Source organism: Aptenodytes patagonicus, chromosome Z, assembly GCF_965638725.1.
Source record: "Aptenodytes patagonicus chromosome Z, bAptPat1.pri.cur, whole genome shotgun sequence".
NCBI classification, from domain to species: Eukaryota; Metazoa; Chordata; class Aves; order Sphenisciformes; family Spheniscidae; genus Aptenodytes; species Aptenodytes patagonicus.
The window spans coordinates 86,084,164-86,109,510 of NC_134982.1; the positions used below are offsets into that span (position 1 = coordinate 86,084,164).

Genomic DNA, 25,347 nt, shown 5'->3' on the forward strand with positions numbered 1-25,347 from the left:
ACCTACCTTTTTCTTTTGACTTGACCAATTGATCAAACGTGAAATACTACCTCTCATAGGATCCTTTCTACTCAGAATCACATCTCTGGTCATGTCACATGTATTTTTTCCTGCAGATCTACTTAAGATGCTACTTAAGTATTTTTACTCTAATGTGCCTGTTACTGAATATCTCAAATATTGGTTTTCACTGATTATTTTATCATTGTTCATTTCTTTGTTTGCGTAAAACCAGTTGGTGTGAGAAGGAATCACCTTCGGTTTTAGAGTTACATCCATTTCTGATTCCAGTTTTGATAGAATTCATCACCCTCTTTTTAGGGGATACTGTTATCTTTAAGGCTGGAGTGGCTACAGTTATTATTGAAGCAAATGATGATCCTAATGGAATTTTCTCCTTGGACACTTTAGAGAAGCCAGTGGAAGAAGGCAAAATTAACAATTTTTTGTAAGTAACTTTAATACTTTTGCATTTTTTTTGGAACTGATATATGTGGTACTTTATGGATAGTGCTTTGATCTAATCCCATACAAGTTTGCATTGATAAAAATGTATTAAAGGAAGATAGCTTTACTAAATTTTGGATTAAATGATTTGTAAACATACTGAAGACATCAGCTGTGACATTATCAAGTAGATTGTGTATATTAAAATATATACAGAAATTCATGTTAAAATGTAAATAAATAAGACTACAGCATTGTTGTTTTCTCATATTCTCAGTAGACTTTAGATACAGAAGAATCTTGATGATTCTGGACTAACAGAGAGGCAAAAAATCTTCTCAAAATACAGCTAAATACGACTATGTGATTGTTAATTTCTTTTTGCACCCTACTTTGAAGCCTTCCCCTACAAACAACCTATATTACTGTATTCTTTCTGATGGTTTGGTTTTCTTCTATCTGTTAATTACAGATGGAAGCCTATACTCAAAGTCCAGATGTGACTGTCTTCTAAACTGAAAATAGTCTTCCCTAGTCTGACCTCTGAAAGTATTTTCCTTCCAGCCACTGGGATGTATTCAAGAATGGGAAGGGTTAAGGAATGAATTTGGTTGGTGTCTTGCCTTGTTATGTTCCATAAAGTCAGGATGGGATTATAATTTGACAAAAATACTGATTTTTCATTAAGAAACCTCTAGACAGGATATAAAGAGAAGTTAGGTCACAATAAATGTGATAATGTGAACAGTTAGAGAAGAGGCTCTTTTCACATTTGTTTAGTTATCTTCTATATATTTTTATTTAATTTTTTTTTGTTTATTTTAAGGCCTTGGAGCAGTTGCCTATGGCTGTGAATTAGGTCTTTATGCTTGTGTTACACATCTAAAGAATGAAAATTCTTGAGAAAAGAGGATATTAAATATATTGTGTGTTTGGTTTTGTTATGCTGTTCTTTGGGGCATTTTTTGTCCTTTATGATCTTATTTGCTGGATAATTTTTCTTATTTGATGGTGTGAGGAATGATGATTAGAACTAAACATGTTCATATACATGTGCTTTATGGAAGCACATGATGCCAAGATCACCAGTATTGAGGACCTTGCTCAATCCTCATTGATTAGGTATGTTTACTAGGGAGCTGTCTCTTCCACACCCTCGCTGCTTTGGCTATTACATAGTACATAACAAAAGGGTCAGAGTAGCATATAGCCTGAGCACTGAGAACAGCTATGGCTGCACCGAGCTTTAAAGGGAGTAATTGTAGTTACTGCAACAGTGCTACACAGCTGGGGTAGAGTGCCCTGGTTAATGGCAAAAAAAGAAAAACCTTTGGAATGTAACTGTGTTGCTGTGCCTAGACTAGTTTTGCTGAACTAATTTTTCAGCCTGGTATAATCTCTTTGTATGGCATTTTATTTTGCCGTGCAAACAGAAGCACGCTTTATGTATGTAATCACACTTTGTTATTAAAGGCATTATATACTTCAGTTTTTATTTATAATGCCTTTTGGAAATTGGTGAAATTATGTTACCAGATAGCTATACAAAAAATAAAATCTTGTTTTCGTTTACTCCATTCTTAATCTCGAATAACCACGGATTTCTGAAGGACATAGAACATAACCCAAATCTAATACCAATGTAAGAAAGAGTTTAAGGAGGCTTGATGGTTAAAGGGAGAAATGTTTGTGGTTAAATGTAGATGATTCTCTTTCCTGTCTAAGGGTGGCCAGGTATATAAATTTTCAGTGTTAACTTGCTGATCTATATTATACATTTGTATCTATTTTTACATAATAGAAGTGGAAGACAAGCTGATGTTTAGCTTAACAGTACTACTTTGCATGGACCTGCGCTGGTTACTTTTTTCTAAGGTACCTGTGGTATACCTGGGAGTAGAATTGTACTGTGAAATTGCAGGCCTTCGAAGAGGATTGTAGTATTGTTCATGGTTGTATTTCTTGTTCGTGGTTATTTAAAACATTGTATATTATTTTTCACAGTAAGGAAGATTAGTGTAATTGTGTTTTCCCTTGCTAATGAATGCTGATACATACCTGCCAGGATGTTCACTCTTTCTGTATCACTGAACAGGGTTTTGAGGCATAGAGGACACTTTGGCAATGTCTCGTTGACCTGGCAGCTGTTTGATAATGACTCTGCGCTGAGGCCAGGAGAAGAGTTCTATGAAACTTACGGGACTGTGTTCTTCATGGATGGTGAAGGATCAAAGCCAATAACACTCCATGCAATTTCGGATGGAATCCCTGAATTCAATGAATTTTACATTCTAAAGTTGGTGAATGCTTCAGGTATTGTCTTCCATATCACCATTCCCTTCATATCTGGTAGAAAAGAATTATGTTTAATCAATCAAAAAGAAACCAACCCTGGAAAGAGCTTTGCCTTGAATCGTGTCTTGATACCCTATACTTTTCTGGTAAGGTTTTAGGTTTTATTTTCATTTAAGCTTTATTTAGGTATACGAATGCAGTTATTCAGTTCCTGAATTACTGTTATACACATTTTGGTGATTTGACCTTTAAAAAGGATGCCTCTTGGTGATTTCAGACATACAGGTCTTCATGTATTTGAAGACAAAATAAAGCTATTAAAGGCTATGCATGTCTACCGTAATGGAGGTCTGTTGGTTTGTTTGCTTTTTTCTAGATGAGGTAAAATACTTATAGTTACCACTTTGTAGGACTTAAATCACAACTGCTACAGGTCTGCTACTGAGCAGAGTTCCAAATCTCCTGGACTCATTCCACCTCAGTACTATTTATGGTCTTCTGTGCCCAGATGCAACTGAAAATCTGTTGACCTTTCCTGTAAGTGAAATCCATATGCGTGTACAGAAAATTTCCTATTTACAATAGGTAGATCACTGCACTCTTTGAACATGGAGGCTCTACATTCACATCATGAATTCTTACTGTGCAGAAATAGATGACTAAAGGCAGGACTTGGCAGCAGTTTTAATACACAACTGGTTACTGATTTTGCAAGGTATGCCTGCTTCTGTTTCAGAGGCAATGGGCCAAATTTTGCCATTCCATATTCGTGTAAATCTTGGAGTAATGTGAGAACTGAATTTGGCCCCGTGTTTATCAAATGAATCAAAAGGTAACCTATCTCATTGACTAATTCAGAAAAATTGGATCTAATCTTGTTTTAGTTGAAAGACAACTGTATGTTTTGCAATTGAAAAGCAACATACTGCTTTGCTTTCTATGAAAATTGTGTCACTATAGTGCTTTAAAAACAATGCAGTTAAATTATGTTATTTTTAAATTAGAGCATTTTCTAAGAGTTTGGAGGCTCTCTAAAGAAGATTTAACCCTTTTTAGAAACATTTTATTAAAAAAACTTTAAGTACTTAGTGACTTTTTTGGACTGTGTTGTTTGAAACTGACCATTAACTTTTGCTCTAATTTCCATTATATAGGTGGGTCTCCTGGTCCTGGCGGTCAGTTATCTGAAACAAGCCTTGCTGTAACCGTGATGATCCCATTCAATGATGACCCTTTTGGAGTCTTTGTTATAGATCCAGAGAGCCAGGACAGAGAGATAGTGGAAGATGTTCTTTCTGAAGATGATCTTTCCTGTATTACAGACTTCACCATCTGGAGACAACAAGGCACCTTTGGTGTTGTCCGCTTAGGCTGGGAAATACTGTCTAGTACATTCCAAGCTGGACTACCATCAATGGTAGACTTCTTGTTGCTGGGATCATTTCCAAGTTCAGTACAATCCCAGCCTCACATGAGGCGCCATCACAGTGGAACAGATGCTTTGTATTTCAGTGGAAAAGAGGATGCATTTGGGATTATTGGTCCGGAATACCCATACAATGGAAATACTGCAGTAACCAATTTTACATTTTCAGCATGGTTAATTCCTAACATCAGTACTGATGGTTATATAGTTGAAAAGGATGATGATAATGGGACCTTATATTACGGTGTGAAAATCCAAACAAATGATTCTCATGTTTCTGTAGTGCTTCATTATACAGCATTAGGATCCAATATGACATATGTGGCTAAAGCAGCAGTCCTGAAATATCTGGATGAAAATACTTGGCTTCACCTTCTGATTACTCTGGATGAAAGTATAATTGAATTTTACATGGATGGAATTCCAGTTCTGGGAGGAATGAAGAGCCTTAAAGGAGAAGCAATTGCTGATGGTGAGCCAATACCCTGCATTATTTTTCTCCATATGTAAAGTTCTGCAATGTATTGAAGAGTCTAGTTCCTTGACAGGTGTATGCAAGATACTGAAATTATTGTATCTGATTAGCTAATTGAAAAGAAGGATAGAAAATTCTGAGGATTTTCAAAAAGCATATGGAAATTAGAGCTGGGAAAGTTCAAAAAAATTCAGAACTGTAACAGACCTTGGATTGCAACAATTTGAAAATAAATTAATAATTATATTTATATATGTATGCTTATCATGTATACATACAGTTATATATGTTTGCAATTAATAATTTCTGTACAATTTACAACACCGTAGCTCAGAAAGGACATTTTTCCTCTCAGTGTCTGAAACAAAATGCAATAATGATTTTGTTTCTAGATGTGTATTATATTACAACTAAGCCAATATCTTGTAAGCAATAGAGTTTTTCAGGGTGTTGATGTACTTAAGTGTGTATTTACATGGTATATGAAAATTATGCCTACAAGTTTAATAGTGTTCCAAGGAACATTAGCATGTGTACTTCAGTTTATCCAACTGGATAGTCCCAGATGTGATTTTAGTCGTAGGTAACCATTATGGACATTCACTCTGAACCAGCGTAGCAGTGACCAGGGAAGTATCAAACCAATTCCTTTATAAAGTTAGATATTATGTGGTCAGAATACATTTATATTTACTCTTTCTTTTGCAGTTTCCCTCTCTTCCATGTGATTTTTTTTTTTTCTTGGAGATCATCTCCATCCTTTTTCCATTCTTCCTCTCACCTTCAGTTTCACATTTTCCTTGGTGGGGGTAGGCAGTGAATGATTATCAAATTCTCAAATACAGTCTCCTTTTCTGTAATTAAAGAAGGAGAATTAAAAAACATTAACAGTGATGTTAAATGCACATGCATCTACATGCATATATGTACATAAACATAGAGTGAGAATAGAGAGAAGACTTCATTAATTGTGTAGTGTAGTATGTTATTTCTGCCTGTAAATTTCCAGTGGTTGAAGTCTGAGAAGTAAGTTTGCCCTCTGTAACAAAGTAGTGCCTCTGCAATTAATAATTTTCATCGGACTTGCAGTACTGTAGCTGAGAAAGGACTTTTTTTCCCCTCAGTTTCTAGAACAAAGATGTGTGAAATGCAATAATGCTTTTGTTGCTAGAAGGATATGTCTGAGTCGTTGTAAATTTTCTATATTAGTGGAGATGGCATATGCTCTGTCTGGAGATACTACAAGTATAAGGTAAAGATTTCATCTCTCCATTTAATGTTGGATACTACACAGTGGTGAGCATGGTAGCCCGGTTTGTCTCACCATCCTTTGCCTTGTGCCCTGGGACTGTTATCAGTTGCTGTGGTTGCTCATCTCTAGAACTGACAGTGTCATACGTATGCCGGTACATTCAAGAGCGTAGTTTCTTCCAAAAAGAGAAGACAGCTGGAAAGAAGAGATACCTATGTGTTTTAGCACAATAGGAATGAGTATGAGCTACCAGCTTAGTATATTTGTGAAAAAGGCAGCTGTGATCCTATGATTTGCTGAGTGGGATATTTGTTTGGAGAAAGAGAAATATTAATGCTGTTGTAAAAAGTATTTGGAATTTGGTGTACATTTCTGAAGTCCATATTTCCAGTGCATTAAGGGAAAAGCATGTCCAGAAGGGCTAATGCAGTGATGAGTATCATCAGAATGGATCCACTGTCTAGCAGAGAGAGACAAAATGGGGTCTGTTTAGCAAAACAAAAGCTGAGAGGGGTTGCAGCTGTGCTCTGCAAACCTCTAATGGAAAGAAAGAAGTTTCCAAGCCTCATTAAAATAAGGGATGGTGACATTGTGCTGGTAGAACTAGTAGGATGAAAAACCTGAACAGTCTAGGAGGAATTGTTTGACCTGTGGTGATCTACCTGTAACACAGAGATGAGGCTCAAGGAACCTCCTGATTTTGCATTTCAAGATCAATATGATTCCTAATCCAGGGGTAGTAAAGAGTTTGCCATTGTTTTTTAACAATTACAGCTATTCAGCTGCAGATTTATTACTTTGAAGAAATACAATAACATGAGGAAAATTATAATTTCCTTCTCAGGTCCAGGAATAGTGAGAATTGGAGCAGGAATCAATGGCAGTGGTAGGTACACAGGGCTAATGCAGGATGTAAGGCTTTATGAGCGTAAATTGACACGAGCAGAGATCTATGAGCTCCATGCAACTCCTGCGAAGAGTGATGTCCACCCTGTCTCTGGGTATTTGGAGTATCGGCAAGGAGAGACCAATAAGTCGTTCATTGTGTCTGCAAAGGATGACAAAGAGGAGGAAGGAGAGGAGTTATTCATCCTAAAGCTCATTTCTGTGCGTGGTGGAGCTCGAATTCCACAAGAAAATACCACAGCAAGATTAAGAATACAGAAAAGTGATAATGCTAATGGTTTATTTGGCTTCACTGGAGCATGTATTCCTGAGGTAAGGTGTTCATAAGGAAAATTATAGGTGAAGTTTTGAGCACAGAAAAATTAATGGCAAGACCAGTTGACCTGCACAGGGCCTTGATTTCACATTGTTAGTTTTTGTAGTTAAGCAAAGTTTTTCTAGAATTTGGAAATGTGTAAGTTCTGTTAATACAGCCTCAGTCTCACTGGCATTTGCAATATAATGTTTAAAAATCCCCCAAAATTATTTTTAAGAAAATTGATTTTATTACATAAACTAAAACCTAAGGCTTAAGTTTTCTAGAAGAACATTTTTTTCCTTTACTTTTGTCACATCTGAGACTGGGTTATCAATCAAAATATAAGATTTAATTTTCTTGTTTGGAGAATGGATTATTACATAGATTTTTATTTTATTTTTCTGTGTCACATGATATGTTTGAAAGAATTTTACTAAAGGTCATGCAATGACAAGGTGTGATGTATTTTTCCACAATCATTTGCTGTCATAAGGTATAAATTGCATATATTTGGTGTGAATTTGGTTGATATTAGCCGTGCATTGGGTTTTTTTAAACATTAAATTGTTCTTCAGTGGTAGCCACCATATATGCAATATATAAACTTGCTACTTGTTTGGGGAGGATTGAAATAAACATAATTCATTTTTACTTCATTAATCAATTATGAGGGAGAAAGACATGATACCTCTTTCTATTGGTATTGGATTATTTTGGAAAATAAATTTCAGAATACTTTCCAATTTGGGAACTCTCATGACCTTTTAATTACATTCTTTCTAACAGAAGTGCTTATGATGTGTTTGAAAGTAACCATCTTTCCTGAGTGATACTGGTTTTCAATTCAGTTCAGTTTGCTTTCCATATGCTATGCCTACCATATGCTATGATAATAGATTCCTTCAGTTTCAAATGCCACTGATAATACTGTGATGCCACAGATCATCAACCAACCATGAAGCAAAATTAAAAATTTATATGTCATGTTAATTGTTTTGCACTTGTCTTACGTCCATTTTGCCAGGGAAGTATTAGAGCTCTCAGTGATGATGCAGATACACAGCATTGTTTTATCAGTAGTTTAATTGCTTTATGTGCATATCTGTCTACTAGGCAGCTGAAGGCACATGCAGTATCTGCACTGTGTTATACAGCAGCTCTGAAATTTATCTAATGCTTAAGATAGCGTTAGTCTTTCTGGCAATTTTCAGACAAAATTATTTTCTATTTTAGTTCTGTGGTCATAATTTTCTAAAACATGTGGTCAGTATCAATACCCCACTTTGTTCCAAATATATGAAATTGTTGCTGCTGAAGTCATGGTCTCTGTGAAGACAGAATTGTGAAGAGGACTGTAACATAGAAAATTTTTCAAAGTTTTTCCATGAATGATGATAGCATAGTTTAATTTTAATGTATCTATTTTTTTTTCATAGTGTTTCTAGTTGGGGAAAGGGGGAATCCAAATCTTTCTTTAAATTATTGCTAATGAAAATTAAAATAATTGACATTAATATAAAGGAATAGTTTCAGTTGCTTTTGACATGTACATTTCAAGCATATTGATTCTGTCTTTGGCATTTAGTTTGGGGGAAGAGATTGTGTCCAAAACAAACAACAGGGTATAGTTATTGGCTTACCTTTATAGTCCTCAGGGAGACACTAGAAGCTGTTGCAAATTCCACTAAGATTGTTCTGACCACCATCAAGTTCAGTTTCAGCTTCCTACCACTCCAAAAGTGCTGAAAGTAACATGGCAGCAATTTTTTACCTGAACATTTGACTAGCGTTAGAGAATTCCATGTTTTGCATTTATTGCCTTGATTTACTTTGACAATAACAAACATTTCAATTTCTTGCTTTCTTCCAGACTGCCGATGAGGGTTCCACTATATCCTGTGTCGTGGAGCGTACAAGGGGAGCCCTAGACTATGTGTATATAAATTACATTATCTCGCAGGTTGATTCCACTGGCATTAATTACTCTGTTACCGATTTTTCTAACAGCACTGGCACTATCACATTCCTTCCTTGGCAGAGATCAGAGGTAAACCCTACCTTCCTGTTAACTATTCATCCTGTCCTTTGCAGACCTGCTGGAAAACACCTTCTGTGGGTGCTTGACTGGTTTTCATACTAGAGACCGTTTCCTTCACATGGCTTTTGTTATATTTTGCAGGGTTTTTTGCATCCCTGACAACTAGCAAGTGATATGATAGATGCTTATAGATCTGTGTGTATCTCAGTTCGGGGGTCACCATGTGTGCATGTATGTTTGAATGCACATAATATATTAGATATGTTTACATATATGTATATATAGAAATATTAACTAGATTTATGTATATGTATACTTGAAGTGTAGATAGTCCTGGGCTGAAATAATGGATCCAGCTACTTTTGAAATTGATCAAGAAAATGATCAGGTTTTGATCTGAGTTTTGTAACTCAGACTTATTTCCACATCAATTAAATAGCAGTAAAGTTCACTGCTGAAATCAAGTGTCTTGCAACCGCTCTCGGCCACGTTCTGTCCCTTTTGCTTAATCTGTTTCTATGAATTCAATCCTGACCCGCAGAACAGGAATTTCACATGTAATTGAGGAAGAGGTGTGGGACCACAATACTGTAGAAAGTTCATGTGTGTTTTCTATTAGTGTTCGTAGAATAGAAAGGGTGAATTCTTAGTAGAAAAAAATGTCCTCGGTTTCACTTTTATCACTCTGCTGAAGTTAGTACGGACTGCCTGAAACTCACTGAACACAATTTGAAAGGATCCCAGTGACTCCACTAGAACTGTGGATCTGGTCCCAGTCAAACAATATAAGTGATTAGAGCTTGGCAAAAGCTTGCAATATCTGAAAATAGTTTGTTCATGTCACTGTTCATTCAGCTTTAATTCTCCATTGAATCATATTACTGCATTGCATACAGTCATATAAAGCAAAAATTTCCAAAGCTTTTCTAGTCTGGCAGCACGGATGAGGCCTGCCTTATTCTGTCTGAATGGCAGAAAAGGGCTGGTATACCCTCTTGCTCCACTGCTGTGTGGTCCAATTTATTGTCTACATACTGAGGAGTTAACGGGCATGGCCCTAAGAAACAGATTGGGAGCTGTTGCTCGTCAGGTGAGATATCCTAAGAGACTTTCCATGATGTTTGTAAGCTACTCATTCCCATGCCTCTAAATACGGTCAGCTACTTAAACTTTTTCTTTTATATGTTTGTCTAATCATGTCACAATATATAGAAAGCTGGAATTGTCTGAGGTGAATGTGTTAGCCTGTGCAGAGCAGGTTATGTTAATTATAGTATAATCTGCAATCTGAAGTGTCAGGTGGCATAAAAAGCTTGCTTTACTTGCTCTCTAAATAGGATTGATCACTGTAATTTCTCTTCAGAAGCACAATTTCTTCAAGATTTTGAAATCTATCAGATATTTCACTTTCAATATACACAATTTAAACTATGCTTATTTTAAGATATGACAATAAATAATTGCTTGCTTGGTTATGTGTTTATGTAATTTGAAGCACTTAAGAAAATACACCTTCCATTTCTGACAGCTTGGTAACATTCTTTTTGGAATACATATTCTAAACATAGAATATTATCCTAGAAGTTAGGTTAAATTATGTGGAAAGCAAAAATGTTGTCCACATTACTTTCAGAACTACACAGCAGATACAGCTGTCTGACTAATCAAAGAATTTGATGAGTTAGGCAGGGCCATGAAACTCCTAAGTGATGTATGTTGCACGGTTTGATTTCTCCATGATTTGGTCCTTCTCTAGGTCTTAAATTTGCATGTTATTGATGATGACATTCCGGAGCTAAATGAATATTTCCGTGTGACATTAGTCTCTGCAGTGTCTGGAGATGGAAAACTAGGTTCAACTCCTACCAGTGGAGCAAGTATAGATCCAGAAAAGGAAACTACTGATATCAGCATCAAAGCCAGTGACCACCCATATGGTAATGATGATGGAGATGATACAGTCCTGTTGCAGATAATTTTATAGTTCTAGCTCAACAGATAAAAACTTTGCTTAGCCTTGATAGTTGAGGAAGCAATGCCAAGTGCTCCACTTTATCTAACAAGATTAATTCATAATTTGTGTACAAGAGTGAAAGCTGAGTTACTTATTCTTGAGAATTTTGCAAAAAGGCATCAAAGCTTCCGTGACCAAACAGGCAATGATTCCCTTCTGACGGCAAAGAAAGGTTGCATGTAGTTGATCCTGTGCAAGTTTTTCTCAGATGAGAATTCCTGATGGAGAGAGACGTTTCTGCATGCTTATTATACCAATAAGACATATTGAGGCTCTCCTGGGAAGACGTAAATTCATTATTGTGCTGTGGCTTTATCAAGACTGATACGGATATCAGTGAGAGAGAAGGGAAGGTACACAGGACGTCCCTGGAAATAGCATGATTGAGGCCTAAGGGCTTATCAATAATTGATTTTTAATTTCAGAAACGTCACAAAATATAAATTTTATAAATAATTTGGTTTAAATTGATTATCATAATTTAAATTTGGTGAGAGAAGTCATGTAAATAGTACTTCTTGTCTGCCAGGTCTACTACAGTTCTCTGTGGGACCACCTCCTCAGCCAGGTGATGAAATGATTCTGCCAGCCTCTGCTGTGCCCCAGATTACAGTTAAAGAAGAAGTTGGACACATCAGACTACTGGTAGTTCGTGCACAAGGCCTTCTTGGAACAGTTCTGGTGGAATACAGAACAGTGCCACTTACAGCTTTCAGTCCTAAAGATTATCAGGTATGGCCATTGCCAAGGTGTGTAATTATTTTGGAATTTAATTCACATAATTTGTCCTGGAGATAGCCTTCAGTTCGCGTATTTTAGCCCAGCTATGATTCTTTTCACAGAAACACTTTGTTTTATATGGTGATTTGATAAATGAATGTGTAATACTCACTTTAAAATATATATCATTATGTGACTTGTACCTCCTGTGTGTGCAGGATGTTTTATTTCCTAGGAAAAGATTTGATTTTTTCCTTAAGAGAATTGTCTATGTAGCAAGACGGGATATTTGCTATTGTTCCTGAATGTATCAGACTTTACATGAGCAGTCAGGTACATGTACAGGTTAAGATTATGTTTGTACATACTGGGATTTGTATATGTTCAACAAAATAATCTGTGCATATCTGTGTTTGCTTGTCTAACTGATATTTGTGCGGAAGAATGTAGATGAGTGCAGATGCTCATAATTTTGTGCATTTAGATGTCTTTTTCTCATAACAGATTCAGCAGATTTTTTAAAAGCTTAAATGAAGGAAAGTAGATGTTTTGACAAAGGCAAACAAAATCAAGGTTCTATTTCTTTTTTCATATGGATGAAAACATTAAACTTTAACAAAAATGTGAATATTGCAGGCTGTTGCGGGCACACTGGAATTTCAGCCAGGAGAAAAATACAAGTACATTACTGTTAACATCACTGATAATTCTATTCCTGAATTAGAAAAAACTTTTCAAGTGGAGCTGTTGAACCCAGAGGGAGGAGGTGAGGCACATACATCAATCCGTTGGTTGTATTTTTATGATCTCTACTCATCCATTAAAATCTTACCTTTCTTAGGTGTACCATTTCCATGTTATTTCTAAAGACAAAAAAACACCCCTACACCCCCCAGACAGCTGTATTTTTTCTTAACTGTTCTTCGGATATTTTGTTAATCATTGCTGGAAACCACCAGATCCCAAAGAAAGTGTATTATTACCATATATTAGGTCATTGAAAGGCAATTGCTTCTTTTCACATTGTATAATTTCACGGTTGGTAATGAGAATTAAAATAATATAAAAATATATATAAATTCAAATTTTTTTAATTTTGTCAATATTTATAAAATATTTAAGGCTAAACAACCAAGGTGGGTTTTTTATCTGCCACTTCAGTGAAATCAGAGGAATTGTGATACACTGGCTTATAACATATTCAACTGGATTATATCAGTAGGAGACTGTGCGTGTTGAGAGGCCTAGGGAGTTTAGCTGAGCTGGAGAGGTAGCTGCTAGCTCTCTGGAAGAACAAGAAAAACACTCAAAGGAAATCTTGTTGTGAGATGCTAGTCTCACAAGGGATGGCAAGCATCAGTGCCCCTGCCACAAAAAACATCCTTTACAGATTTTTTTTTTTCCATTGGAGAAAATTTTTAAGGGAGATTGTAAAGCTGGAGGGAAAAAAGTAATTAGAAACATTGGCAGCAATAAATTGACTTTTTTTAAGCAATCCAGAAATGCAAGTGTGGTGCCTTCTGGGAAGTTATATCATCCTACCTTGAATGAATCCAGCTCTCTGCTGTGATTACATCTGTCTATGTGGTACAGTGTGGCCTTAGTGGTACTTTTGATAAAAGCTTCAGACCTTTCATGCATGTGGACTTTTTGGTCGAATAGTTGTTTTGTTAAAAAGAATCAAACTTTTATCTTTAATTTTTTTTGTCAGAAAACTCATAGCTAACTCTAGTCATTCACTAGGCAGTTATCCTCTTAACACAAATCCTCTTTTTGGCCTTTCCAACACCATTGCAAGCACAAAACTTAGGGTAAAGTCTCCATTAGTTAAGCTTTCTGCAGATTTTTCCAAATTCCTGACACATGTTTTCGCTTTGTGAGAAAATATTACAATAAGAGAGTTTGAGGGGTTTTAGCCCCTGTCTTTTTTTTTAATTCACATTTCCAATCTCTCCCTGACAGACCTCATGTAGGAGTGAGAAAGGGGAAATACAAAGAGGGCACATAAAGAGGGAAAGAAAGAAGAGAGGAAACAGAGGTGTATGCGTTTTCTTTCCTTCTGACCTCCCATTGCTATTTCCAGCATCATAAATTTAATTAGAGGTGGCATATACAAGACTGTTTCTGGCTTTTATCAGAAATCCTGTATACTTTCACATCCCAAACTAATGCCTTCATAGAATGCTTCCCTCTCTTTTTGTGTTGTCCAGAAACGTTTAAATTACTTTCTGCTTTCTCTATATTTATAAATGTATATATCTGTATGTCTGTCATCTTAAAGTTGCTGAGCTCTTTAGAAATGATGGCAGTGGTAGTGGTGATGGGAACATGGATTTCTTCCTTCCAACTGTCCATCAACATGGTAAGCATTTTGGATTAACCCTATTATTTATTGCTAACTGTAATATCCCTCATAAATTACTATACTGACACAGCTTGGCATGATGTTACTTGTAGTTACAGGTGATTCATTTAGATTTATTATAAAGTTCTGTCAAAACATTCTTTTCTAGTTTAATTTAGGCTTAATTTGAATGTGTTTAGTGTAACACAAAAAATAACAGCCTCTATACCATCAAAACTATATGGTTGTAAAACACAATATAGTTATTTCAGAAGTACAGTTTGCAAAATCAGTTGTGTTTGAAAATTGTAAAATTTTCTGGAGAGCAAAAAAGCAAAGACACTTTTTAAGTTGAAGGTAATTTAAAAATTACCTGACTGTATGCTTTTGTACGTGCTTTAAGTTACTTTGATTCTCTGCATGTCAAATTTACTATTAAAGAAAAGTAAGCTGTGTTGGATTTTTTAAAGAAATGTTTTAATTATTATTTCTTCTCTTTAAGATTGTATTTATGTCATGACATACAGAAAACAAAGATAATTTAATACTGAGAAAATTAAAAAAATACTAGATGCAGAAATAAAATCTGAGGGAAAACCCTATCATATAGGACTTCAAATTAAACCCTACAGACCTGAAAATGTTATATGAGCACACATTATCCAAATTGAATAATTTATTCCGCTGTGACAGCCTGATTTTCAATTTTATTTGTAAAGGCAAAGGATTTCAGTTTGAATCTGAGAGTAAGTCTGTGATTTAGCCACTTTTTGGAGCTTCCTAGGTTTTCTTGAAGTGCTATTTCCTTTTTCTGTGTTTCCAGAAGTGGTTTTCTTAAGTGCCAGGCTCTTTCTGTCTCTGAGCAGCAAGTTATCTCACTCAAGACAATCTTTTAATAGTAGGATTTACCGGCCTTGTTTTTTCCTTTGTTTTTCATTCCAGCTTATGTTAGGATGAGACCTGCAGTCATCTGGTCTATCTGCTTACACTGTGGTTTACCATATAACTCCCCACCATCCTAAATTCTGCTCCATTTTCATTCATTGAACCTGTAATTTTATCTCTGTTTCTCCCTTAAAATATTCGTATTTATTGTATTTCTTTGTTGCATAGTTCCATAGAAGGGCTGCCAGGACTGCATTATTGAAAGTCAGTTCCTTATCCATGTGGATAGTTATGCATTTCAAAAAACCAAAGACAAAATAGCACGGATACTGCAGTCATGCTCTCCTGTGTATTTTTTGTAACATATTTCTTTAGCTGTTTTATTTCATGTAAGAAAAGATGCTAGAAAATAACCCTTTTTGGAACTTGCACTTAACAGCTAGCTTGGGAATTGCATCCCACATCTTTGTGACTATTGAGGCTTCTGATGACGCTCATGGTGTGTTTGAGTTCAGTACTGAGTCACTCTCGGTAAATGGAACTGAGCCTGAAGATGGAGATAGCAATATTGTGCTGCAGGTTAGAAAGCTTTGAGTCTCATACTGCTGTGCAGTCCTCTTCTGTCTCTCTTTGACTGGGCGTTCTGCAATGTTTTTACCATAAGTCTAGAGCGTTTATAACTTTATCATGCACATCTGTTTTGCCATTTCATACTGAGTTTTCTAATAAGTATAATTCAGCTTGAAGCTAAAATGATGTAATATCCACAGGTTTAAAATTACTTTTACTCGTTTACATTTGAGGTACTACTATTTTAAAATAACAGTGTTGATGACACAACAAATGCAGCAAAGATGAGATGATAAAGATTACACTTTTTTTTTTTAAAACACAAATTTATTTTTAACCCATCATGTCAATGTCTTGGCTTTATTCCATCTCATACTTTTATGGTTTTTTTCCTCATGAAACAAAAATATGCAGATCTTTATATTTTTCACTTAGGTTGTGAGAACGCATGGGGCCTTGTCTCAAGTGACACTGCATTGGATCATAGTCTGTGATCTTACCAAAGACCTAATCTCTACAGATGGGAATGTAACATTTGATGTTGGCCAAGCGAGAGCAAATATTACAGTACAGGTTTCTCCTGATGAAACTCCTGAATTGGATAAGGTGTTTTCAGTTTTGATCATCAACGTCTCCAGTGGTCATCTTGGAAATCATACTAATGCAACATTAACTATTTTAGCTAATGATGATCCATATGGAGTCTTCATCTTTTCTGAGCGAAACAGACCAATAAAAGTTGAGGAAGAGACAAAAAATATCTCCCTGACAATAATAAGGCGTGGTGGTCTCCTTGGTACAGTAATGATAACATACAGAACTATTGGCGATGATGAAAAGTCACCCTTTCTTCCACCTGAAGTTGTTAGAGCAACAGAGGGAAAAGATTATATACCCATTACAGGTTACATGATCTTCGCAGCCAATGAAAGTGAGGCCACAATATCTTTGCCTATATTGGATGATGATGATCCTGAGAGGTCAGAATCTGTTTTTGTGGAGCTAAGCAGTACTGTTTTGATCGAGAAAGTACAGGATCGGCCAAGTAAGTATCTTACATATGTAAAACCTACAATTTAAATATGAAGGCTAGTACTTATATTTAATAGGATAAAATGCAACAAGTTAAATGATAAAGAAATCTCTGAGTTGTGTGCTGCTTGTGCCTTGTGTGCTGTTGGCATGTATTTCCTTTAACACAGTGTTTTGTCAGGGGTGGACAAGCATTTCTTTATCCCTTTTTTATCGCCTTATCCAAGGTTTTTCAGGCCAAATATGTTACAGTATTGGTTTTGTGCACTAATACCTGTTAACATAGTGTTGTTTCTGTGAAGTTCAGTATTAGGAAATAACTAAGCTAGTTTTGCTTATTGGAAGCCAAAGAAGTCTTTTAAAAATAAAGTGGTGTAGAATTACAGCCACATGTTGCTTTTTTAGTGTAGAGTATGTTCGTTTCATCCCTCATTCAGATAAATTCCAGTCAGTACAGCCTGATTTGTGCTTCAAAGCTTCTTGGCATGCCTAATTGCTGCCCCTGCCCCAGATTAATCTTACTGTAAGGGAAACTTCAAATATAATTCTGCTGGGAGGTTGAAATCTTATTTATATTTCATCATAGCAAGTGTAAAAGTGAAATTCTTCTGAACTGTATAGATCTTACTACTGGCCTTATGGACAAACGAATAAATAAACAAATTATTTCACAGTACCTCACCTCTTCAAAAAATTGTGGCTTGTATGCCTCACAGCAGGGTAGAATAATAAGTTATTAAAAATTGGGATTTTTCTGCCGTAATATAATTCAAACACCAAAAGTATGTTGGTACAGTTTGTAGCTATACTTTGTCCAATTCTAAAAAAGATAATTTTATTGAAAGCTAGTAGCGACTAACAACTAAACTCACGTGTATGTCTCTGAACTCTATAGCCATAGAGAGCAAGCATCTCAGGCACCCCCTCACTAAGTTTTCTTTATGTTTCAGTTGTAAATTCTCCTCGACTTGGACTAGTGGGTGAGACAATAGCTCATGTAATTATCAATGCCAATGATGATGCTTTTGGAACACTTCAGCTTTCAGCGTCAACTGTGAGAGTTGCTGAAAATTATGTTGGACCAATCATTAATGTGACCAGAAGTGGGGGAATATTTGCAGATGTTTCTGTGAAATTTAAAGCTATGCCAATAACTGCAACAGCTGGTAAGAAATCAGAATAGCAGAAGTATGCAGTCTATGTTAAAGTGGAAAGAGCGTACTGTAGGCTTTGAGCAATCAAAGCAAACAAGTATGAATTGAATGCACTATTGTATAACAAGTTAAAAAAAAAATAGACATTTATTGACTCTGCTTAGCAAATAGGAATGCAAGCCCTATGGGAGAGATCACGCATCAGCTTTTAGACAGCTCTGAGACATCATCAGTGAAGAATCTAGCAAGAGAAATGAGTGAAGCAATTGGGGTGTTCGTTTCCCTAGTAGCCCACTACCTCTTCAAAAAAAAGAAAATAAATAAAAATAAAAAATACTATAGTAGTGTATGTAGCTACTGTTTAGTCCTGTGTACATATTTAAACCCACCACACATTGTTTAGGTGAGCTTATTGGAGGGGAAGCGAGAGTTGGGGACTCAGCTGTGAAACAAACAGGCAAAAAATAATCAAAACCCAAGAAGACTTGAACTTCTAAAAATGGGAGGTTAAGTTCTCCAGTTGGTCCCTGCTATAGAGAAGGTACATAAAGAAAGGGGCAAACTTACAAAGCGTGCAGGGTCTAAACCACTTAGTTATAAATCAAACTGTTGTGGTTTAACCTCAGCCGGCAACTAAGCCCCCCCCAGCTGCTCGCTCACTCCCCCGCAGTGGGATGGGGGAGAGAATCGGAAGGGTAAAAGTGAGAAAACTCGTGGGTTGAGAAAGACAGTTTAACAGAGAAAGCAAAAGCTGCGCACGCAAGCAAAGCAAAACAAGGAATTCATTCACTGCTTCCCATGGGCAGGCAGGTGTTCAGCCATCTCCAGGACAGCAGGGCTCCATCACGCCTAACGGTTACTTGGGAAGACAAACGCCATCACTCCAAACGTCCCCCCCTTCCTTCTTCTTCCCCCAGCTTTATATGCTGAGCATGACATCACATGGTATGGAATGTCCCTTTGGCCAGTTTGGGTCAGCTGTCCTGGCTGTGCCCCCTCCCAGCTTCTCGTGCACCTCCAGCCCTCCCAGCCGGTAGAGCATGGGAAGCCGAAAAGCCCCTGACCAGTGCAGACACCACCCAGCAACAACCAAAACATCAGCACGCCATTAACATTGTTCTCACCCTAAATCCAAAACACAGCACTGCACCAGCCACCAGGAAGGAAACCAGCTCTATCCCTGCCAAAACCAGGACACAAACCCACTGTATTTCGGCTGTGTCCAAAATTGAATAGGCAGGTGGCACATGCTCTGAGAACTGCTATTTTAGTTTCCTTTTTATGTAACAGACTTCTCTAAATAAGTGTTTAGCTAGACTGGTGTCAGAGTATGCTTTCAATTAGTTTCTGAAGCAGAGCCATTATCTAGTGTATCACAGTTGTTCATCTAGACATTCTTAGAGACAGGTTTGCCTAAAGTGAGGTCCATGCACAAAATGCGTCCTTTACTAAAATCTACTTTGACAAACGTGCTTCTCTTCACTTTTCTCTCTTGGAAAGCCAGAGAGCAATTAGAAAGCAAAGACAGAAACATCTTGGTAGTGTGACCTTGTGTGGTGGGTTGACCCTGCCTGGATGCCAGGTGCCCACCAAGCTGCTCTATTGCTCCCCTCCTCAGCTGGACGGGGGAGAGGAAATATAATGAAAGGCTCATGGGTCGCAATAAGGACAGGGAGATCACTCAGCAATTACTGTCATGGGCAAAACAGACTCGACTTGGGGAAAATTAATTTAATTGTTTACCAATCAAATCAGAATAGGGTAATGAGAAATAAAACCAAATCTTAAAACACCTTCCCCCCACCCCTCCCTTCTTCACGGGCTCAACTTCACTCCTGATTTTCTCTACCTCCTCCCGCCCAGCAGCGCAGGGGGATGGGGAATGGAGGTTGCAGTCAGTTCATCACACATTGTCTCTGCCGCTCCTTCCTCCTCAGGGGGAGGACTCCTCACACTCTTCCCCTGCTCCAGCGTGGGGTCCCTCCCACAGGAGACAGTCCTCCACGAACTTCTCCAATGTGTGTCCTTCCCACAGGCCGCAGTTCTTCACGAACTGCTGCAGCGTGGGTCCCTTCCACGGGATGCAGTCCTTCAGGAACAGACTGCTCCAGCGTGAGTCCCCCATGGGGACCCTCTCTCCATGGGTCCACAGGTCCTGCCAGGAGCCTGCTCCAGCGCGGGCTCTCCATGGGGTCACAGCCTCCTTCGGGCATCGACCTGCTCTGGTGTGGGGTGTTCCATGGGCTGCAGGTGGATATCTGCTCCACCATGGACCTCCATGGGCTGCAGGGGGACAGCCTGCCTCACCATGGTCTTCACCACGGGCTGCAGGGGAATCTCTGCTCCGGTGCCTGGAGCACCTCCTCCCTCCCCCTCCTTCTTCACCAACCTTGGTGTCTGCAGAGTTGTTTCTCTCATGTATTCTCAATCCTCTCTTGCAGCTGCTGTTGCACAGCTGTTTTTTCCTCTTCTTAAATATGTTATCACAGAGGTGCTACCACCATTGCTGATGGGCTCAGCCTTGGCCAGTGGCGGGTACATCTTGGAGCCAGCTGGCATTGGCTCTATCAGACATGAGGGAAGCTTCTAGCAGCTTCTCACAGAAGCGACCCCTGTAGCCTCCCCCCGCAAAACCTTGCCACGCAAACCCGATACACCATGTCCATGGAAGACAATAATGGACCTTTTGTAACTACCTCTTGGTCTAACAGTGCGAACTCTGTTTTGGCCAAGCCAAGTTTTATTTTAGTCCATCCAGATATCTAAAAGGTAATGGGAAATAAGAAAAGACTGTCTTCTCTGGGTCTGATGATAAAAAAAAATACGTAAAAACATGGAGGAATGCATGTGTAAGCAAAAGAGAAGATAAGTATTACTGATGATGTTCAATACACTGAACCATAGTGCATTAATATTCTGTGTTTTTTATTGTTTTGTTTTTTTCATCTATCAATCTAGGCGAGGACTACAGTGTAGCCTCATCAGATGTTGTCTTACTAGAAGGAGAAACAAGTAAAGCTGTGCCAATTTATATAATTAATGATATCAACCCTGAAGTTGAAGAGTCATTTTATGTGCAGTTGCTGAATCAAACAACAGGAGGAGCCTTGCTTGGATCTTTGACTAGGGCAATCATAACTATTGAGGCTTCTGATGACCCATTTGGATCCTTTGGTAAATGAGTCTTATTTGCATATTTTCTCTCTTCTGTTAACATTTTTACTGCAGATTTGTGGGTGAGCTGTTACTGGGTAACTGAATAAAACTTTCAGAAGACAAAGAGGAAGCCTGGATGTACACACTAAAGAAAAAGATAAGATAAACTAAATTAAAACATGTAATTAAGGAGTAATGGTGCTTTAATATAACAAAAAAGTATTATTTAGTCAGCTGATATAACAATATTTTGGAATCTCCCAATAGAGATAGATGGATTTTAGTTCATTTTTTAATTTTTTATCTAAGTGCTGCATTTCTGCAAAATCTGCATTCTAATATCTGTTGCTTAAATACTTTGATATCTTTGTTTTACTAGATAGTCAGCCAAAGCCGATTTAAAAATCTGGGGAAGATGAAAAATATAAAGAGAAATTAAATTATACTCTCTTATTTTCTGTCAAGTACTTTAGTTTTTCTTCTGCCTGTTACTATCAATAAAATGAATTGTGTATACTTTCCAAAATGAGTTTCATTACACAGGTTTTGAGAAGGGTTTTGGTGATTTCAACAATTTAATGATATTTTAGAAATGTAACCTTTTGTTTTGTTGTTTGGTTTTTGGTGTATTTTTTCCTGCCTTTTGCTCTGACTTACCCTTTTCTCCCTTCAGTACCCTACTTAGTTCCTCTTGTTCCATTTTGTCAGTAGAAGAAGGTAGAGGAAATAAAGAAAAAACGTCAAAAATAAATAATTCTAGATGGGTAGTTAACTAACTTAATTCTTAAAACTAAATGTTTAATACAAGGAAGACTTTTGCTTGAAATAATTTTAGAAGGAATATGTTGACTTATTTCTTCAGTAAGTGACATGAAAGCTGCTAAAGAGTTTCCTTGCTGGGAATAATTATGAAATTGTCTTCTAAGAAATTAGAAACAGCTCATGGTTAGCCTCGAAAAAAGGGTATGTTGGAATAAACTTTTTCGATGAGGGCTTAATTTTCATGCTAATTTCCTCTGTAGATGAAAATATTAATACTGAAAGTTCGCTATTATGTTTAAACGTGATTAAAAGTGATTTACCTGTGCAAGTAAATGCAGTCAAGTGAAATAAAACTATGTACTTCAGGAGTTGATACATTTACTTTCAATTTCATTGTTAATGAAATACATCTCTCTGCTCTGTACTTCAGTTTTTCAGATTACCGAATTCACTGTGGAGGAGCCTGAATTTGGATCAGTAACCGTAAATCTGCCAATAATCCGCAATGCTGGGACACTCGGTAATGTTACTGTTCAGTGGGTTGCTACCATTAACGGACATCCTGCTGATGCTGACTTGCAGGTCGCCTTGGGTAATATTACTTTTGCCCCTGGGGAAGCCATTCAGATGTTGCTGTTGGAGATCCTGGCTGATGAAATTCCAGAAATAGAAGAAGTAAGTAAAGCAGTTATGTCTTTCTTGAATAGTATTAGACTTTTAACTTGTTATAGAAATGTGTGCAAAGAAAAACAAGGAATGTTCTGTCAGGAAGGTGCAAAAAGTTCAGATTTTACTTTGCTTGTGATTATTGTTAGAAATACAAAAAATTGTTTAGCTGCCTTATTTCTTTTTCTTTTTTTTTCTTTTTGAGATTGTCCATGTAGAATTAACTCAGGCCTCCAATGGTGGTGCTATTGGGTTAGATGGCGTGGCAAATATTATAATACCTGCCAATGATAATCCTTATGGCACAGTTTTCTTTCATCAATCCTTGTATCGAATTCACGAGCCACTAGAAAGAAATTTGCTTGCAAATGTAACAGTCAGGCGAAGGTTTGTATAATGTTTGCTTTATTTATATCTATTTTTTTTTTTTTCTCCTTGGCTATAATTTCAAATGTCGTGCTCCTCTTGTATAAGTATTTGCATCAATTTCTTGATCTGCCAGCTGAACACATTTTTATTTCATATACATTGTTTTTGAACTAGATGTCTGCTTATTAGAAATGTACATAAAGTACTTACATGTAATATACATTGTGATGTACAATGTACACAGTGTACTTGAAGTTTCATTCTGCCTATTTAATCGTCAAATCATTTAAAGCTGCACAACACCCTGCTCCTGTGATTTGAACTGGAGGACAAAATGGGTCAACTCTTGTGGGATGGAAAGAAACAAGAAAAGGGAAACAGGTTTTATGCATATGATACGATATCCTGAGGACACCTCAGGAAAGATGACAAGGTTGGACAGCACAGGCTTTTTCTTCCTTGCCAGCCCTAAGAAGACTAAGTTAATTCCTGGAAACAAATGTTTGCTAACATGCATTCTTAACAGACTGCTACCCAAGCTATAAATAGTCAAACTTGCTATCCACAAAAATGACAACTCAGTTATTCTGGTACTAGCTTCAAGGGAATCCACTTTAAGTAGCTGTTTGGAACTTTACAGCAATTCAGAAAGGGCCAGTCAATTTTGTTCACTTTTATTCTTAACCCAGAAACATAAAGAATATTAGACATACTTCATCAACTAACATTACTTTTTTATTTTAATGTTTTTTAGCGGGGGAAGGTTTGGTCAGCTACAGATATTTTACAGCACTTCTGAGACCGATGTCGTAGCTCTTGCCATTGAGCAAGGTCAGGATATCCTGGCCTGTTACGAGTCTCCTGTACAAGGAATTCCTGACCAACCATCCAAGACCAGAGTGAACGTGTCGGCAGCAAGTGACCCACTGCATGCCTGTGCAACTCAGTGCCTAAAAGAACAAGCATGTTCAGCCTTTACATTTTCCAGTGCCTCTGAGATTCCTCTCTGCCTTTGGCTGACATCAGAAATCAGCCCATTAACTAACACTTCAGGATTCTGGACCTACAAGAAAAACATCACCAGTGCATCCGCTCTCTTTAGCACACAAGCCATCGCTGGTAGTGATTATGAATCTGTTACAGGACAGTGGGCCATAATGCAGGAGGGGGAAGAGTTTGCAAATCTCACAGTTACCATACTCCCTGACAGTCTGCCAGAGTTGGATGAGAAATTCACTATATCCCTTTTGAAAGTTGAACTAATGAACATCTCAGCCAGCTTAAAAAATCAACCGACTATAGGACAGCCAAATACTTCCACAGTTATCATAATGATGAATGGAGATGCGTTTGGAGTATTTAAGATCTACAGCATAAGTCCCAATGCGACAGAGAAAGGTCTGTATATTGAAGTAGAAGAACGTCCTCAGACCAACGTGCAGCTAATGGTACATAGGACAGAAGGCAGCCTGGGACAGGTGGCAGTGGAATGGCATGTGGTTGGTGGAACTGCTACCCCAAACTTGGATTTTGTAGGTGTTGGTGAGACTCTGGTGTTTGCTGAAGGTGAGGGGTTTTGCATTAGCTTCTGTTTTATAAAACTAAAGAAAAGCAAAAAGAACCTGACAGGCACTCAGTCCTCTGGGTGTTTTTATAAGTGATGTCTTATTCTTAGGCTAAACCTCCCTGAATACTCCAGATACATATGCAAAAGCATATAGTTCATTAGCATATAGCATTATGTTGCAGAACACACACAGTGGTAGTAAAAAAAAAAAAGATGAACAGCATAAATATCTAAGTATTTTTTTAAGAAATATTGCATTGTTGTCCTGGTTTCAGCTGGGATAGAGTTAATTTTCTTCCTAGTAGCTGGTACAGTGCTGTGTTTTGATTTAGAATGAGAATAATGCTGATAACACACCGATGTTTTAGTTGTTGCTGAGCAGTGCTTACACTAGTCAAGGACTTTTCAGCTTCCCATGCCCTGCCAGCGAGAAGCTGGGAGGGGGCACAGCCAGGACAGCTGACCCAAACTGGCCAAAGGGATATTCCATACCATGTCACGTCATGCCCAGTATATAAACTGGGGGAAAGCTGGCCGGGGCAGCGGGTGACCGCTGCTCGGGGACTGGCTGGGCATCGGTCAGTGGGTGGTGAGCAATTCCATTGTGCATCACTTGCTTTGTGTATTATTATTATTATTACTATTACTATTAGTAGTAGTATTTTATTTTATTTCAATTATTAAACTGTTTTTATCTCGACCCACAAGTTTTCTCACTTTCACTCTTCCGATTCTCTCCCCCTTCCCACTGCGGGGGGTGAGTGAGTGAGCGAGTGGCTGCGTGGTGCTCAGTTGCCGACTGAGGTTAAACCACGACAAGAGTGTGCATTATAAAGATTACCTTTTTATCAAATAAAGGAAGAATAATAATGCTAAAGATAGTTGTTATATCAAGAATAATGAAAATGAGAATCAGGCCTAAATGCTTTTTTGTTCAAGTACTAATTTTTCATGACGTCTCTTTTTAGATT

General features: G+C 37.5%; 1 protein-coding gene across 1 annotated transcript in view; it reads left to right on the forward strand.

The window, feature by feature from the left end:
• Positions 1–25,347, forward strand: part of ADGRV1 (adhesion G protein-coupled receptor V1) — a 302,215-nt gene that overhangs the window by 44,572 nt on the left and 232,296 nt on the right. Inside the window, exons 18-33 of the mRNA XM_076361800.1 lie at positions 322–448; positions 2,543–2,760; positions 3,897–4,640; positions 6,740–7,113; positions 8,970–9,146; positions 10,894–11,074; positions 11,681–11,883; positions 12,508–12,637; positions 14,153–14,233; positions 15,540–15,679; positions 16,106–16,715; positions 17,653–17,868; positions 20,815–21,030; positions 22,205–22,449; positions 22,646–22,827; positions 23,564–24,375. Coding sequence (XP_076217915.1) covers positions 322–448; positions 2,543–2,760; positions 3,897–4,640; positions 6,740–7,113; positions 8,970–9,146; positions 10,894–11,074; positions 11,681–11,883; positions 12,508–12,637; positions 14,153–14,233; positions 15,540–15,679; positions 16,106–16,715; positions 17,653–17,868; positions 20,815–21,030; positions 22,205–22,449; positions 22,646–22,827; positions 23,564–24,375 — 4,656 coding nt within the window. The remainder of the gene's footprint in view (positions 1–321; positions 449–2,542; positions 2,761–3,896; positions 4,641–6,739; positions 7,114–8,969; positions 9,147–10,893; positions 11,075–11,680; positions 11,884–12,507; positions 12,638–14,152; positions 14,234–15,539; positions 15,680–16,105; positions 16,716–17,652; positions 17,869–20,814; positions 21,031–22,204; positions 22,450–22,645; positions 22,828–23,563; positions 24,376–25,347) is intronic.